We start from the raw sequence: 14,912 nt of genomic DNA, 5'->3' as shown, positions 1-14,912 counted from the left end.
GAGTGATCTAGACAGGACGAAGTATATGACCCCGTACAGCGGAGAAGAGTCCGCTTACCCCACACTTTATATGCGGACTATTGGCCGCTCATCTTCCTATCTCCAACGATCGACCTGACCAAAGATAGCTTTGTAGATAAAGAAAGAACATTGCTTATCTGCTTGGCGTTGATAGCAAGTTATGGCCGAAAAAGTACGCGGGGTATATAATAGAGCGCTGGACGTTGATATACGGCCCAGTTCTGTTCAACTTGACCCCCGCCACTTACAATGAACCCCAACGACACAAAGGAGGACCACTCCACTGCGGAGAAGGATGTCACACATGTGGCACTCGGCGAGACTCATGATATCGGAGCGAATCTGTATCTGGAGGCAGAGCAGCTGACTGCCGAGGAACTGGAGACTGAGGGCGCCGAGGTGCTGAGGATTCTCGACTGGAGGGTTATGCCGGTGGTGAGTTGTGACTGTGATATAATATTTTGATGTTGTTTCTGACAGTTGATCGTGTTTTTAGCTCTACCTGACCTATGTTATTCAATTCCTCGGTATGCAAGAACATTCCCCTATTGTTAATTCTATAACTAACGTGCTATATAGACAAACTATCACTTAATTATGCATCCGCATACTCTTTGATCCCAGATCTCGGTCTTGAAGGCCAACGATATTCATGGGTTGCGGCGATTTTCAATTTCGGTTATCTCTTCTGGGCCCTCCCAGCCAACCTCCTAATCCAACGATTGCCAATCGCAAAATATATGGGCGGTATGCTTCTGATCTGGAGTGTGCTCGTTATTGCCCACGTCGGAGCGAAGAACTACGGAGGAATCTTGGTGCTAAGATTCCTCCTGGGAATGGCAGAAGCCGGAGTCAGTCCGTGCAGTGAGTAGACCACGGCACAAACCAGAGACACGAAAAGGACTAACATTGTTCTGTCTAGTGATGAACCTGACATCAATGTTCTACAAGCGCTCCGAGCAGCCATTGCGCATGGCTGTCTGGCTCAGTGCAAACGGCATGGCCACGATGGTAGGGGCCCTACTAGGATTCGGCCTCGGCCATTCACACAACACCGCGCTCCGCAGCTGGCAGTTGATCTTCTTGACCATCGGACTACTCAACTTCCTCACTGCCTGTATCTTCCTCTGGCTCATGCCCGACTCGCCCAGCTCTGCCCGCTTCCTGACCCACCGACAGCGCGTGATTGCCGTGCAGCGTGTCGCCGAAAACATGATCGGTGTGAAGACCCGAGAGATCAAACCACGCCAGGCGCTGGAGATTCTCTACGATTTCAGAGTCCTCTGCTGCGCCGGAGTCGGAATTGCCTGCGGTGTTATCAACGGCGGCTCATCAAATTTCGCATCAGCCTTGATCAAGGGCTATGGCTTCAGCGGGATCTACACTACACTCCTCCAACTACCCACCGGCGCGATTGAAGCTGTAGTCGTTCCCATCTGCGGTATCATCGCCACCTACGTTAAAGATTCCCGCTGCATCGTGCTTGCAGTCGTTTCTCTAATCCCCTTCGGTGGCCTTCTGGGTATCCGCTTTACCAGCCTTGACCACCGTTGGACTTTAGTCGGATGCACCTGGCTGCAGTACATTATTGGTGCCCCCGTTATTATCTCGTGGAACCTACTTGCTACCAATGTAGCCGGCCACACCAAGCGTGCGGTCGCCAATGGGCTTTGGTTCTCGCTATATGCGGCTGGCAATGTCGCCGGAGCGAACATCTTCTTCGCCGACGAGGCCCCGCGCTATTACTCGGGTCTGCTGGGCCTGCTCATTTGCTATGCGGGCATCATTGTTCTAGCATGTGCGACATATATATCGATGAAAATGGAGAATAGAAGGAGAGATGCTACAGCTGTTGCGGCTGGTAGTGATGAAACTCCGGAGGACATCACCTCTCAGGCTATCTTGGATGGATTCAAGGACTTGACGGATATGGAGTCCAAACATTTCAGGTATGCGCTTTGAGCTTGGCCACGGGCTATGTATTTAATGTATGAATTACTATGTGAGACTGGAAGGCAATAGTCCATGATGATTTACTCTGATAATGTTCTGTAAGAAATGAAGCAAGCAAATATGGTCTTTATTAATCCAGGGATGACATCGTGACAGTAATAATCTAACTAGGACAAGGGACCATGACTAAATTACAAAACAGAAAGCCTTCCAATGCACTACTAGTCGTATAACATAATCTTCCCAAGTCAAAATGCAGAGTTCATATCAACATGGCCTTCTAGCAACCACCACAGTCTCATATGGTGTTAATCCGATATGATCTGGAAAACTCAACTCCGAGAATGGAGATTGACAAAACCGCGTCTCATAGTCTGGCCAATCAACCCGAGGCCCAAGCCAGACAATAAAATCCACATTTTGACCACCATAATTATCAATGTATTTGGTGATGAGTTTTGGGTCGCGTGGGTAGACAAACATCCACGCCGCTGCCTGTTGGGCGGCAGACCAGAGACCCCAACCTCCGCCGACAACATTCATATCTTCTTCGGCGATGTACCGATTAATAGTGGAATCCACCTCAACACCCTCCACTGATACATTCCTGTCGTAATGCACAATGAGACCTTCGAGGAGACCAGATCCGCTGCCGATTGAGATAGTGAATTTAGGCTTTTCGGGGAGGAGCGAAGCAAGGTAGGTGATTAAGGTGCTGGAGATGGCTAAGCAGCAGTCTGGGAATCTCTTCGGCGCTGGTAAAAGCTGCTTGGAGATCTGAGATATATCCATGCTGGTGAACTCAAAAGGGAAGGAACGGAGTGCGGCTACTATTACTGCCAGTTGCCTGTAGTCACCGCCGGGTATTTACTGCACACCGCCGGTTTTATCAACGGTCCTCGCGATGCCTCGGCTCGGAAGTGGGGCGGGAGAAGCTTAAAATAAATCTTTGCCTTTTTGGGCTTAGGATATCCTTCCCAGGCACTAGCATAGGCTCCAGCCCAGGCTCCAGTTCAGGGTCTTTGACCCTTGGAACTAAGCTTTCATGACCCGTGACTGCTTCCAACTATCCATTTCTTCTTGACTTCCCTTTCGCACACTCCTTCCTATGTTGTATAGACGTTCTTTTCTTTCAATCTATGTGCTTTATTTTCTGAGACGTCTGCAATTCTCAGCCCCGAAATGTCTTATGTACCGCCAGGATGGACCCTGGAGCGACTTCAAACTGCAAATGTTGATGATATACGCGAGATACCAGAAGAAGTGGGTGATCTAACCAAATGTTTGAGATTTCTTCCACTAAAACAAGAAATTATTTCTCCTTTCAATACAGATCGCTGATCTATTTGATCGTCTAGGAACTCCGTCAGATTGATAAGAGTTTAATTTCTGTCGATAATGTTCAAGTCCGAATAGTGATCGGCCATGCAATTCACAACGAACATCGACGGAGACTCCGCCTGGAGCGGGGCCTACCACCTTGTCCGGGGGTGCCACTCTTTGAAGAAAGTGTCGACTTCGTTGTGCAGGTAGTAGAAAGGGAAGGATACGATGACTTTGGATATATCAGGTTCCGAACCGATTACTCTGATCAATAACGCTGGGAGCAGTGGGAGAAAGACTACGAGCGCATAGAGGAAACCATGACCAAGAAAATCCGCGGGTGGAAGAATGCCGAAGACAAATGCTTCATGCCAAGCTACGAAGACAAGGATTTACAAGGCGCCACACATAAACAGATCCAGCAGTAAGATCTCATTCCTATCCTTACGACGGAGGCTCGGGAGGTCGTATGATGGCTTTTTACAAATTCTCGCCGTAGGGAATACTATGAGTACAAGGAGTCCAACGGTATCGCTCCGGGACTTGACACTGGTGTGTCTCTGGTTGTCGATTCAGTTGCCATGGACTCTATGGCAACCGACCTGCCGTGGGTGTATGTATTGGATGTATCGTTTGATCATGGAAGTCAGGTCGAAGAAGGAGAATATCCAGGCTACTTCCGAGTTGCTCTGGAGTCACTTCTAATGGATCTTTACCCGCTGCTCGAAATTATGCCGTTCCACGAACTTTAGCCTTAGGAGGATAAAGTATCGGCCTCGGTCATAAATATGATAGACTCGCGAAAGTCGATCACTATCAATTATATTGTGGGAATTATCAGCTTTACTCTCTGGCAAGGCTTAATCAACTCTTTTAAGGTAAATAAAATCAAGCTTGGAGCATTATTGAATCCCTGGCTATCAAGCTTTAGTTTGGACCGTGACTTGAGCTTGAGCAAATCACAATCAAGCCTTTGGGATCGACAAGTGTTGTTATCTCGCTCTAAAATTCTAGATCATTAAAGACAACCCGCATCATGGCATCCTCCAGCGGCAAAGGATCGACAATCTTCTCAACATATCCTGGCCAATCGTCAATCCACTGCAAGAGGGGGAAGATATGGGAGTATTCCGATACCATCCAACCGCTTCCCAGTCCACAAGGGCAGCTACTTCATACTGTACCTCCTTTCATCTCTGTTTTTCTATATTGCGTACCGAACAATACAGCTCACGGCATAACTGGAGAATGTAATATCATAGGCCTTCAAAAATTCGTATAGAATCTAGGTATCATAGCAGTCCTCGGAGTCTACCAGCGTAAATATCAATCAGCGCCGCATCTATCTCAGACCTTCTCGATCAACCCATCGAAGATCCGGCTAATCTCCTTGGCACTCTTCTTTGGGATTCTCTTCTGGTCATTCTCATAGTCGACAAAAGTAACACCGAAGCGAGTCTCATAGCCCTCAGCCCATTCGAAGTTACTGTAAGTAAAAAAGTTAGTCGGATATATACCATCGAGGAACTAAGCTTAAAACATACTCCATAAGACTCCAAGCCATGTACGCCCGCACATTAACCCCGTCATGGGTATACGCATCAGCCACAGCACCGATATAATCCCGGAAATACTGCACGCGGAACTCATCATTGAGCAGCTCCTCAAGCGGCATATCGTTCTCACCCAAGACACTAGTCCCGTTCTCGGTGACATATATCTTGGGATAGCCGTACCGCTCACTGAGCCATCCGAGCAGTTTTCGGAATCCGATAGCAGATGGTCGCAGCCAAGGCGACTGTGTGATCGGCCCGACACCCACGCCGTTCTTGTCTTCGAGCAGGAGCTCCAGGTTACCCGCGACATCGTTGATATCCGGCTCTCCTGTCTTGGCGCGGATGAAGTTCGCGCAGTAGTGGTTCATGCCGTAGAAGTCATTGCTGCCCTGGACAAGGGCGATGTCCTCCGGAGTCCAGGTTGGCAGGCGGCCGCCAAGTTGCTTGATCATACTATCTGGGTACTTGCCGTGGTAGATGGGGTCTGCGAACCATGATATAGCGAACTCAATCTTGCGGTCACAGGCTTCTACATCGGCTGGGTTCTCAGAATCCCAGGGCTCGGCCCAGTCACCTAGTTAGTCGATGGTCTGATTAGTAAACGGCTCCGTAGATGCAGGAAGAATGGGAATATACCGTTCAGCGTAATGCCAATCTCACCACCGTCCCGTTCTTTGAACTCATCGCGGTAAATCTTCACCGCAGCTCCGTGGGCAACTAACAAGCTATGACCGACAATCCACGGCTCAGTCGAGCTATCTCCCACCGCGCTCTTGGTGCGATCACTCGTGTGGCCCGGAGCGAAGGAACCGTTGTTGTACCCAAGAACACTACTGCACCAAGGCTCGTTGAAGGTGATCCAGTACTTGACTTTGGACCGAAAGGCCTCGAATACAACACGGGCATAATGTGCGAAGTCGGCAACGAATTCCTCCTTATTGAGAGGTCCACCGTAGCGCTTGTCGAGCTCATCCGGAAGATCCCAGTGGAAGAGGGTAACCATGGGTGTGATACCCGCATCAATCAGATCATCCACGAACTTCTGGTAGAACTGTATGCCTTTCTCGTTGATTAGATCGTTACGGCCGCCGAGTGGGATAATGCGGGACCTATAGATTTTGACAAGCTGGTTAAAATCTTTCCAAAGATTGAAACTCGAGGCAAGGAACACAAAGAGACGAACCATGAAAGGGAAAATCGGTATGCCTGAGAACCGCATTCTTTCAACAAGGCGATATCCTCGTGTGTGCGGTGATATGAGTCGCAAGCTACATCTCCAGTTCCGCCGCCGGCAATCTTGCCGGGGATCTTGCAGAATGTATCCCATATCGAAGGGGCGCGGCCATCTTCGTTAACTGCTCCTTCAATTTGGTATGCGGCTGTAGCAAACCCCCAAAGGAAATCCGAGGGAAGAGTAGATTGCTTAGATTCCATGGCGACGTGAATGAATGTTAATCAAAAGAAGCCGTGTAATCCGATTGTTTAATTCGAGCGCACATCGATATTTATCTAATTATATTTAATTTTTATCTTCTTGAAATCCAGTGAGTCTACCACTATGGAGAGCTCCTTATCGTGACAGGAATGACCTCCGCGATCCGGACTGAGGTCCGCGTCGAGAGCGTCGAGAGGCTCCACATCTCATGACGAATGGGCTCAACGCCAGCCCTAGAGCGGTTGAACGGCCGATCACAAAGAAGTGGAAGAAGTATATTCAAAACTGGTAGAGATGGATGTAAATACAATACAACCTAATAAACAAATGATCCGCCAAGAACTCCGGAATATAATGCGTGCCCCATTCGTGCAATTCGCAATTTCATGCAATTCATGCAATTCATGAGATCTCCATCCCTTCATCGTCTGCGTCGGCCTCGGACATCTCATCGGCAGTAGATCCCAGCCGCATTCGAGAGGTCTTATCTCGGTCACTTAGGCAATCTGCTCCGAATGTGACCATCTCCAATTCAGGCCCTGCGAAGACGCGACCTTCTGTATCCACCACTTCGCAGAGTTGAATCAAACTCTGGTGGCTGAGGGATTTAAACCCGTCTGTCCGTACCACACGGCCCCAGTATGTCATGCAAAACTGTGCTGCTCGGCGCATCAACCAGTGTTCATTGGTCCGCCCCGCACGTTCCCAAATGATGGCCGCGTTGTCTACGTCAAGCTCTTGGCTTAACCTATTGACACACAGCAGACGAAGCTTCGGCATGTCATAAAGATTGGCCATAACAAGCATACCCGCCACATCGATGGCACTCAAGCAATAGTCTGGATGGCCGGAGATACTGTCTGTGTACAGGTAGTAGAGAAACGCGCGCACGACAGAATAAGGCTCGGGGATGTGCATCCGCTTGGTGTGGTACTCAGCCATCTGGGCGGAGTACAGGCGTTTGAAATGTGGCCACCTGACCTGGAGAATGATAAGATGGACATGGATGGGCTCTGAGGTCCAGCGGTTCTGCGCCACAAAGGTCGGCTGGGTCTGGGTTGGGGAAACGGACGGCGTGTCGCCCATATCTTCCGATATGGACCCGTCATGATCGTCACGAATAGCAGTGATGACAAAGTCTGTACCACTTCCAGACTCAGGAGGTTCGTCGAAAACAGCGGCTAGATCGGTCCCGAGCCCGGAAACCTGAGAGGAGCCCATTGGATCTGACGGCCAAGGTGCGCCTTGTTCGGGGGGTTCTGACGACAGTCCGTTACCTAGTAAACCATACTTTTCCAAATCGATAGTCAGGACTTCACTCATATGATTCTCGTCGCTTCCGCCTGGTACATTCGCGATATCAAGACTACATCCCAAGAGCCATGCTTTGGTACCCGTGTCATTGACTGTGCAATAGTGCCATCGATATCCCGGCCGAAAGATCTCTTGACCATCAGCCAGCCGTTGCCAGCGCAGCGAGTTGAGGTCCAGAGCCGACAGGTTACAATCATGCGACCGTACGGTCTCCGACGGCGTGATTAGGTCGAGCAGGACACCAGAGGCGAATGAATGAAAATGAGTACCAGAAAACAAGGAGGGGACATGAGGACCAGAATCAAACCTAAGACAAGATATGGCACCGGGCGCGACTGGCTTGCGTCGACCCAAATTGCGTACCTGCACACTGCCTGAATTGGCAGCGTAGATTCCGGAGCGGGGAGACATTTGATGAGGACTAGATATAGAGTCTGGGAGATAAGCCCCCGAAATATTGATGCCCAGGGAGTTGACGCTACCTTGGGGAGTGGTGTTTCCAGCCAACGAAGGAGATCCCTTGAGGTCGAGCCACCAGATATCAGTAGTCCGTTCCATGTTCGGACCCAATCCACCAAATATCCACAGCCGTGTGCCCCAAACCCAAGCGGTATGATCGAAGCGAGCAGTGAAGCTCCATGTCCGAGACCAAGTCCATGTTTGTAGATCCAAATAGGTCAAATCATCCAATATCACATTCTTCTCCCCTGTCACGCCTCCCACACCTGTCACTCCGCCCACAATAAAAAGCTTGTCTTCGTGAATGACGGCAGCATGGCGGGCGCGGCCACGCGGGATCGACCCGCGAATTTCGGGGAGTGCCCAGGTGAAGGTATTGAGATCAAGGATGACAACGTCGGAGAGGTATTCGCGATGCTCATTTTCGCCTCCAAACACAATCAATTTATCCCCTTGGTACAATGTCGCCGTATGCCCTATAAAAAATAAGATTTCCAGTCAGAGTGTTTATCACTAAACATGGACGAATGAGAAGAGAGAATCATTACCCATGCGAACTCCGGGGATATCGCCATAGTTGTCCACGAGCTCCCAGCGCAAAGTCTCCAAGTCCAGCCGGAGCACGTGGTTGTAAACTAAAAATCATTAGTGCCATTTTAGAATTATAGCTTAAGGTGATGTGAACCTTCATCAGTAAACTGGTCAAAACCCCCGAACGCATAAATGCGATCATTGCTGCAGTACGTCACCGAGGCATTGACCAGGCACGCGGGGACATGGCCCTGGGCCTTTTTTATGCTGGGTCGATAATCGGCGCTGGTCCGACGACCGCCGGCCTGGCTGGTAGGCATCAGGTAGGCGTCCTGCATTGCCATAGAGGGAGTACAGCAGGATATCGGCTTAAAACCCCTCGAAGATCCCGACCAGGGAGAAGTCGTGGTGGGTCTCGGTGGAACTGGGTGAGAGGAGCGTGGTGGGGGTTGCAAAGAGGAGATGAATGCGCCATCCCAGTGGCGAAAAGGGGGGCTATGAATTGTATCCGCAACTGGCACCGTAGGTCACGGCATTTTCTTCATTTGAGGTCTATCAAACATATATTCTGTATAGCCTCTCGCCTTCTTTGTTCCTGCCTAATTAAGAGGCGATTGGCATGGAATTTAATGCCAAGACAAGTGTCACCCAAAAAGGCAAGCGTGGTATGTCGACGCTAGTCCCAATACAGGTTAGCGTTCTATGTAGCTCAGGTAACCGTTGCTATGGGGAGAGCCTCAATACTTTTCAGCAACGAGTATAGTACTCCATAACTACCTTCTATTTATTCGCGTGTCTCCTGACCTCCTTTCCTTTTTCTTCCTCAATCTCACTATTCTCAATTGCATACTTTTCTGTTGGTCTGCATTGATTCGTATTGCATCTTCTATTGGGGTTGATCCTTTACATCTACTCTGATCATATATTACCATGGCCTCTGTTACTGCGTCAACTCCGGTGAAGAGCCACCATGGGCTTTTCTCTTCCAAGACCGCTGGAGGCCGGATGCCTCTGAGTCCTTCGCCCAACCCCCGCGTAAGCGGCCACTCGTCACCCTTCACCCCTCCTCCTCGCCAGTCCGAGGCTGGCCGCAGTCAAACCAAGTCGGTATACGGTGGAAACCTCTCTGCCCACTTCGCCAAGTCCATCTCAAAAGCAGCTCAAGCAGCCCGCACCACCCACCGTGAATCTCCCAAGGCGACCAAGTCGAACAAGTCAAACATTGCCATCACCCGCACCCGCAAATCACCCAAGCACTTGGAGCTCGGTGTCTCGGATTGGACCTTGACCGGCACAAGTGCAACCACAGCCAACACTCCTACCAAGGAGCATGTCCGCCGGGAGATTCCCACCCGGTCTCGTACCAGCAAGACAACTGTGCGCATTCCTCACAACGCTGGTGACCGTTTTATTCCCAACCGGACCGCAAGTGAGGGCCTGGCTACTAGCGGGGCCGCAAAGCCAGAAGAGAAACAGCGCCCTAAGAGCGGTGCGGCTGATGGATCATCAGTCCTCGCCTCGGCAGTCAGCGCTTTTGACATTGGCACGCGTGGATCCGATGATGACCTAACTGCTGCTTTGGAGAGCTTGGGTCTAGACGATAATGATCCTCCTACCTACACACGCCCGGCTCCCGATGCCGTGGCCTACAAATCATCTCTGGCTGAAGCTTGTGGGGTGAACATGAACACTCGCATCCTCGCATTTAAGCCTCCCCCTCCCGAGTCATCGAAGCCTATTGATCTTCGTGCTCAATATAACCGTCCCCTGCGACCTGCCAAATCTACATCTGCCCAGTTCCGTCGCCGTGTTCAAACTGCGCCCGAACGGGTCTTGGACGCCCCCGGTCTTTTGGATGACTACTACCTCAATTTGCTGGACTGGAGCTCTGGTAACCAGGTCGCCATCGGTCTCGAGCGAAACGTCTATGTCTGGTCTGCCGAGTCCGGCTCTGTTAACTGCCTTTTGGAAACCTCCCCCGACACATACGTCAGCAGCGTGAAGTGGAGTGGTGACGGTGCCTACGTTGGCGTTGGCTTGGGAACCGGTGAGGTCCAGATTTGGGACGTTGAGGAAGGTTCTAAGCTTCGCAGCATGTACGGCCACGACTCCCGCGTCGGTGTTATGGGCTGGAATAAGCACACTCTGTCCACTGGAGCCCGTAGTGGGCTTGTCTATAACCACGATGTTCGCATCGCAGAGCACAAGATCGCTGAACTGGTCTCTCACACCTCTGAGGTCTGCGGTCTCGAATGGCGCTCTGACGGCGCCCAGCTCGCTACTGGCGGAAATGACAACCTTGTCAACATTTGGGATGCTCGTTCTCTGAGCGCTCCCAAGTTCACCAAGACCAACCACCGCGCCGCCGTCAAGGCTTTGAGCTGGTGTCCATGGCAATCCAACCTTCTTGCCACTGGCGGTGGTTCCTACGACCGTCACATTCACTTCTGGAACACCACCACCGGTGCCCGTACCAACAGCATTGACACTGGCTCACAAGTCACTTCTCTCCGTTGGAGCAACCACTACCGCGAGATTGTTAGCTCTAGCGGCTTCCCCGACAACTCTCTTAGTATCTGGAGCTATCCAACTTTGGTCCGCAACGTCGAGATCCCTGCTCACGAGACTCGTGTCCTCCACAGTGCTATCAGCCCTGATGGACAGATGCTAGCCACCACTGCTGCTGATGAGAGCCTGAAGTTCTGGAAGATCTTTGAGCGCAAGGCCGGTAGCAGTGCCTCCTCCTCTCGTGAGGGTGGTGTCGGCAGCAAGGCTCAAATGACCAAGTCTATGACCATCCGCTAAAGGACTGGAAAATCTTTTTTTTTGCTCTAATTTGTTGAATACCCTTGTTCATTGTGATATTGAAAGCATTGATGAGCCGGGACATTAATGTCGGTGTAATGGTTCTTTGGAAGATTTCGGTGTTCTGATGGTGTTGTTCTCTGTATCTATTTTTCCGTAAACTGGCTGTACAAATTGTCCAAATGCCATTCCTACGACTGTTTTAATTCACTTTGCTCGTCCATGATCATCTCTTTTCATCTGTATTCTTTCTCTGATCTTTCAATTCACTTCCGTTTCTACTTGAAAGTGCGCAGTGGGTTAGTCGCCGATGACTAAGCCTCAGGGATACAGTGGGATTTCGACCGCAGAGCCGTGACTTTCACCTTCGCTAACCCATCGCGAAACTCATCGTCTTGCTTTCCTCTGACATTTGCACTTGTGGCACTTGTCTTTCAGACTATTTCTTCTCTTTTCTATTTGTGTGCAAACTATCGATTCACAAATTGCTTCCTATTGCGTCATTCGTGGGTGTGATCGATCAGCAACTTGATAGTTGCGACGGAGCACTTTACTTCCTAGTCAAGCTATCCTTACCTAGTACATTTCACCATTCACCTATTCCTAGCTCTCTGATCCCTTCGCATAATCATCCACCAGCTCATCGGCCTGTTCTCACTCAACAATCATGTCCAACCAGCAAGTGGTAAGTCCCAACTCTTCTCTGGCGACCACCTGTCTATCCCCAGCTGTCGCTCGCATAGCGACTTACTCTTGACTCATAACCATGTTCTCCCAATCCATCTTGGGGATTCCATTGAAATAAGAGCTGACATATGTGCCTTCATAGGGTGCGGTGTTCGAGAAGGTCATCCAGGAGGTCTGTGATGCCTCCCAGGTCGATTTTGAGGAAAGTGGTGTCGATCAGCAGACTCTGCATGATCTCCGTGAGGTTAGTAGCATATTTCCCTACCCATATTGTCCATCTTGTGTTGTCAAAGTCTGGTGTGCATGATTTCCCCAAAAGCGGGGATGGGCGAGGTGGTGCGGGAGGCGGTGCTTATGGGGGGACACCGGCTTATGAGTGCTCCCTTTATATGTGCCGCTCATACCCGCTTAGGCGCTTTTAGACCGCCAAGACTCAGTCTCTTCTTGATTATCTCATACAGCAGACCCGACACTAATTAATATCTATACAGACCTGGCAACACAAGCTTTCTTCTGTGAACGTCGCTCATTTCCCCTGGGATCCTGCTCCTCAGCCTGCTCAACAGCACTCTGTTCCCCTCCCCACCGCCACTGTCCCCTCCAACGTTCCCCGACAACAACCTCCCCAGCCGCAATATGTCCACCAGCCTGTTTCAATTCCCCAAGTTGCGCCCTCGCACACTATGCCTCCCATGGGTGGGCCTCGCATCAAGACCGAGCCCGGATCCAACGGCCAACCCGGAATGCAGCACTTGACCACACCCATGCCCCCGCATGGTCTTAACCCTCAGTCGGCTCGCGACCGTGCTGCAAATGCGCTTCACCAGAAATACGGCGCCGCAGCCGCCAACTCCGTCCACCAAATGCAAGCCCAGGCCCAAGCTGGACAAGGATATCCGCAGATGCACCCCAATGCCCATGGGCAAATGCCACAAATCAAACAAGAACAGGCCTACCCACACATGGGTCCTGGACAGACTGATGGTGGAGGTGACCCATTGACCGACTGGAAGGCAGAGGTAGCACGCCGTAGAGCAGCTGCCGAGAGTGGAGAAGGTGACCGACTTCTGCGCGAGCATCTCAAGCAGCGCATGTCTCAGTATGAGGCCGGTGGTCTCCTTCGTCCCTTGGAAGAGCATGAGTCCTCTTCTAGGGTCGCTCGCCGTGTGGCTCTCACAGCTCCTCTCAGCCAAGATACCCCCGGGTCACCTTCATCTACCCCCCGCGTCACTGGCCAGTTTGATGGTGCAGAAGACGATATCAAGGAGGAAGATGAAGACGCCATCAATTCGGACCTGGATGATCCAGATGACCTCGTTGCCGATGACCATGACGCAGATGAATCGGAGGGCCAGGTCATGCTTTGCACATACGATAAAGTCCAGCGCGTGAAGAACAAGTGGAAGTGCACTCTGAAGGATGGCATCTTGACCACTGGTGGCAAAGAGTAAGTCATCCCACTCTCCCACGTTATGCATATACTAACCGAACTAGATACGTCTTCCACAAGGGCCAGGGTGAATTCGAATGGTAGTCGAAATGACACCATCACTCCTTGTTTCTTTTTCAAATCTTCCGATCTCCATTGATGACATTTCTTTCCTCGTTCTGTAACATTTTTCTCCCCTTACATGTGCTCTATCTCATGGCACAAACGAAAACCAATCCCTACGTCTTTTCAATCACGCCCTCGAAACGGTTTGTGCAAGCGAAATATTTCATGATTCTCACTACCCAAATATCGACATGGTCAGCAACCGGGTCTTTTACTACGCTTTTTTCTTTGATTTCTAGCTTCTCGTGGCGCTTACAAGTGAGGGTGGGTTCTGCTTTTGCTTTTTTTTTACATGCTTCTCTTTGCTTCTTGCCATGCCTTCGAGGTTGGTTTTGTACTAGACTGAAAGAGATCTTACTGGTCACAATAAGCACAAATGAAACTATGACTCTGAACAACTTCCACTAGCCTGAGTATCATCTCCCATTACTGCTTAGCAGACGAGACAAAAATAACATTGATTGGATAGAAGGTGCTAGTTAAGCCCCTAGACTAAGTCTTAGTCCCGAACGCGGATCTACAATAACAAGAAACCGAAAATAAAGTCAAAAATATGAATAAATAGCAAGAGAAGGGGAAAGAAAAGAAGATAAATAACAATAGCCAAAAAGAGCCAAGAATCATATCCAAAAAATCCATATCTACAACGATCCAACGCCGAGAAATCACTTTTAAGATTCCCAGATCCCAGATCCCAAATCCCAAATCCAGTCCCTATCCAATCCCTAGATAGAAGGGAGCATGGAAGAAAAAGCGAACACCAACTCGGTGTGAAAGAGGGGAGAGAAGTAACCACACCTGGAACTCGTACCTCGCACACGTACCAGATGGACCGGTCAAATCTCTTGCCAGATTCCAAATCTTGATGGTGTTCAGTTCCAGGTACCCAAGGCGACAATGGCACATGAGCAAAAAAAACACTGAACGCAAAGAACGGGGGCACGAACGCGAAAACAAGGCACGAAGCTCTTTCCAAGGACGCAGCAAAAGCAAATGAATAGCAGGATTGGGAGTGGGGAGTTTCGGGAGATATCCAATTCCTCTAATTTGTCTCCCGTGAAAGACGCGAATGCCGTATAAGCAAAACAAGATGAACAGAGCGTAAAAGCAGGCAATTGCAAGTCTCTTCTAGACGGCTCTTTGGTGAGAGACGGTCTTGATCTTGGTCCTGAGCGCTCAAAAGTTCCTCTATTACCAGGCCAAGTAGGTAGATCTGAAAACGGCGAGGGATATCAAGCGTGGGGGTAAAACCATCATGCCAGTAGAATCTATC

The 14,912-nt window shown here is 50.1% G+C and overlaps 7 protein-coding genes across 7 annotated transcripts; 4 read left to right on the top strand and 3 right to left on the bottom strand.

The window, feature by feature from the left end:
• Positions 1 to 270: 270 nt before the first annotated feature.
• Positions 271 to 1,983, top strand: LCP9604111_4093 (putative MFS allantoate transporter; the record flags this gene model as incomplete). The annotated part of the gene is made up of 4 exons (XM_039071754.1): positions 271 to 456; positions 518 to 548; positions 601 to 885; positions 944 to 1,983. 4 exons carry the CDS (start codon positions 271 to 273, stop codon positions 1,981 to 1,983), a joined length of 1,542 nt encoding a protein of 513 aa, XP_038930177.1.
• A 258-nt stretch (positions 1,984 to 2,241) lies between these two features.
• On the bottom strand, positions 2,242 to 2,766 carry LCP9604111_4092 (uncharacterized protein; the record flags this gene model as incomplete). Its single annotated transcript, XM_039071753.1, has 1 exon — positions 2,242 to 2,766. One exon carries the CDS (start codon positions 2,764 to 2,766, stop codon positions 2,242 to 2,244), a length of 525 nt encoding a protein of 174 aa, XP_038930176.1.
• Positions 2,767 to 3,617: 851 nt separating this feature from the next.
• On the top strand, positions 3,618 to 4,049 carry LCP9604111_4091 (uncharacterized protein; the record flags this gene model as incomplete). The annotated part of the gene is made up of 2 exons (XM_039071752.1): positions 3,618 to 3,721; positions 3,797 to 4,049. 2 exons carry the CDS (start codon positions 3,618 to 3,620, stop codon positions 4,047 to 4,049), a joined length of 357 nt encoding a protein of 118 aa, XP_038930175.1.
• Positions 4,050 to 4,644: 595 nt separating this feature from the next.
• Positions 4,645 to 6,287, bottom strand: LCP9604111_4090 (CAZyme family GH1; the record flags this gene model as incomplete). The annotated part of the gene is made up of 4 exons (XM_039071751.1): positions 4,645 to 4,783; positions 4,842 to 5,427; positions 5,490 to 5,962; positions 6,037 to 6,287. 4 exons carry the CDS (start codon positions 6,285 to 6,287, stop codon positions 4,645 to 4,647), a joined length of 1,449 nt encoding a protein of 482 aa, XP_038930174.1.
• A 403-nt stretch (positions 6,288 to 6,690) lies between these two features.
• Positions 6,691 to 8,930, bottom strand: LCP9604111_4089 (Kelch motif domain protein; the record flags this gene model as incomplete). The annotated part of the gene is made up of 4 exons (XM_039071749.1): positions 6,691 to 8,036; positions 8,085 to 8,537; positions 8,610 to 8,696; positions 8,747 to 8,930. The coding sequence occupies 4 exons, from the start codon at positions 8,928 to 8,930 to the stop codon at positions 6,691 to 6,693; spliced, it is 2,070 nt and encodes a 689-aa protein (XP_038930173.1).
• Positions 8,931 to 9,522: 592 nt separating this feature from the next.
• LCP9604111_4088 (WD40 repeat domain-containing protein) lies at positions 9,523 to 11,397 on the top strand (the record flags this gene model as incomplete). The annotated part of the gene is made up of 1 exon (XM_039071748.1): positions 9,523 to 11,397. One exon carries the CDS (start codon positions 9,523 to 9,525, stop codon positions 11,395 to 11,397), a length of 1,875 nt encoding a protein of 624 aa, XP_038930172.1.
• A 667-nt stretch (positions 11,398 to 12,064) lies between these two features.
• Positions 12,065 to 13,618, top strand: LCP9604111_4087 (transcription initiation factor IIA large subunit; the record flags this gene model as incomplete). The annotated part of the gene is made up of 4 exons (XM_039071747.1): positions 12,065 to 12,082; positions 12,227 to 12,328; positions 12,576 to 13,531; positions 13,579 to 13,618. The coding sequence occupies 4 exons, from the start codon at positions 12,065 to 12,067 to the stop codon at positions 13,616 to 13,618; spliced, it is 1,116 nt and encodes a 371-aa protein (XP_038930171.1).
• Between the last annotated feature and the right edge of the window lie 1,294 nt (positions 13,619 to 14,912).

The sequence above is a fragment of the Penicillium roqueforti genome (assembly GCF_015533775.1).
Source record: "Penicillium roqueforti strain LCP96 04111 chromosome Unknown scaffold_07, whole genome shotgun sequence".
In the NCBI taxonomy this organism is placed as follows: Eukaryota; Fungi; Ascomycota; class Eurotiomycetes; order Eurotiales; family Aspergillaceae; genus Penicillium; species Penicillium roqueforti.
The sequence above is the reverse complement of the archived record's forward strand: the minus strand, read 5'-3'. Positions and strand labels throughout refer to the sequence as shown.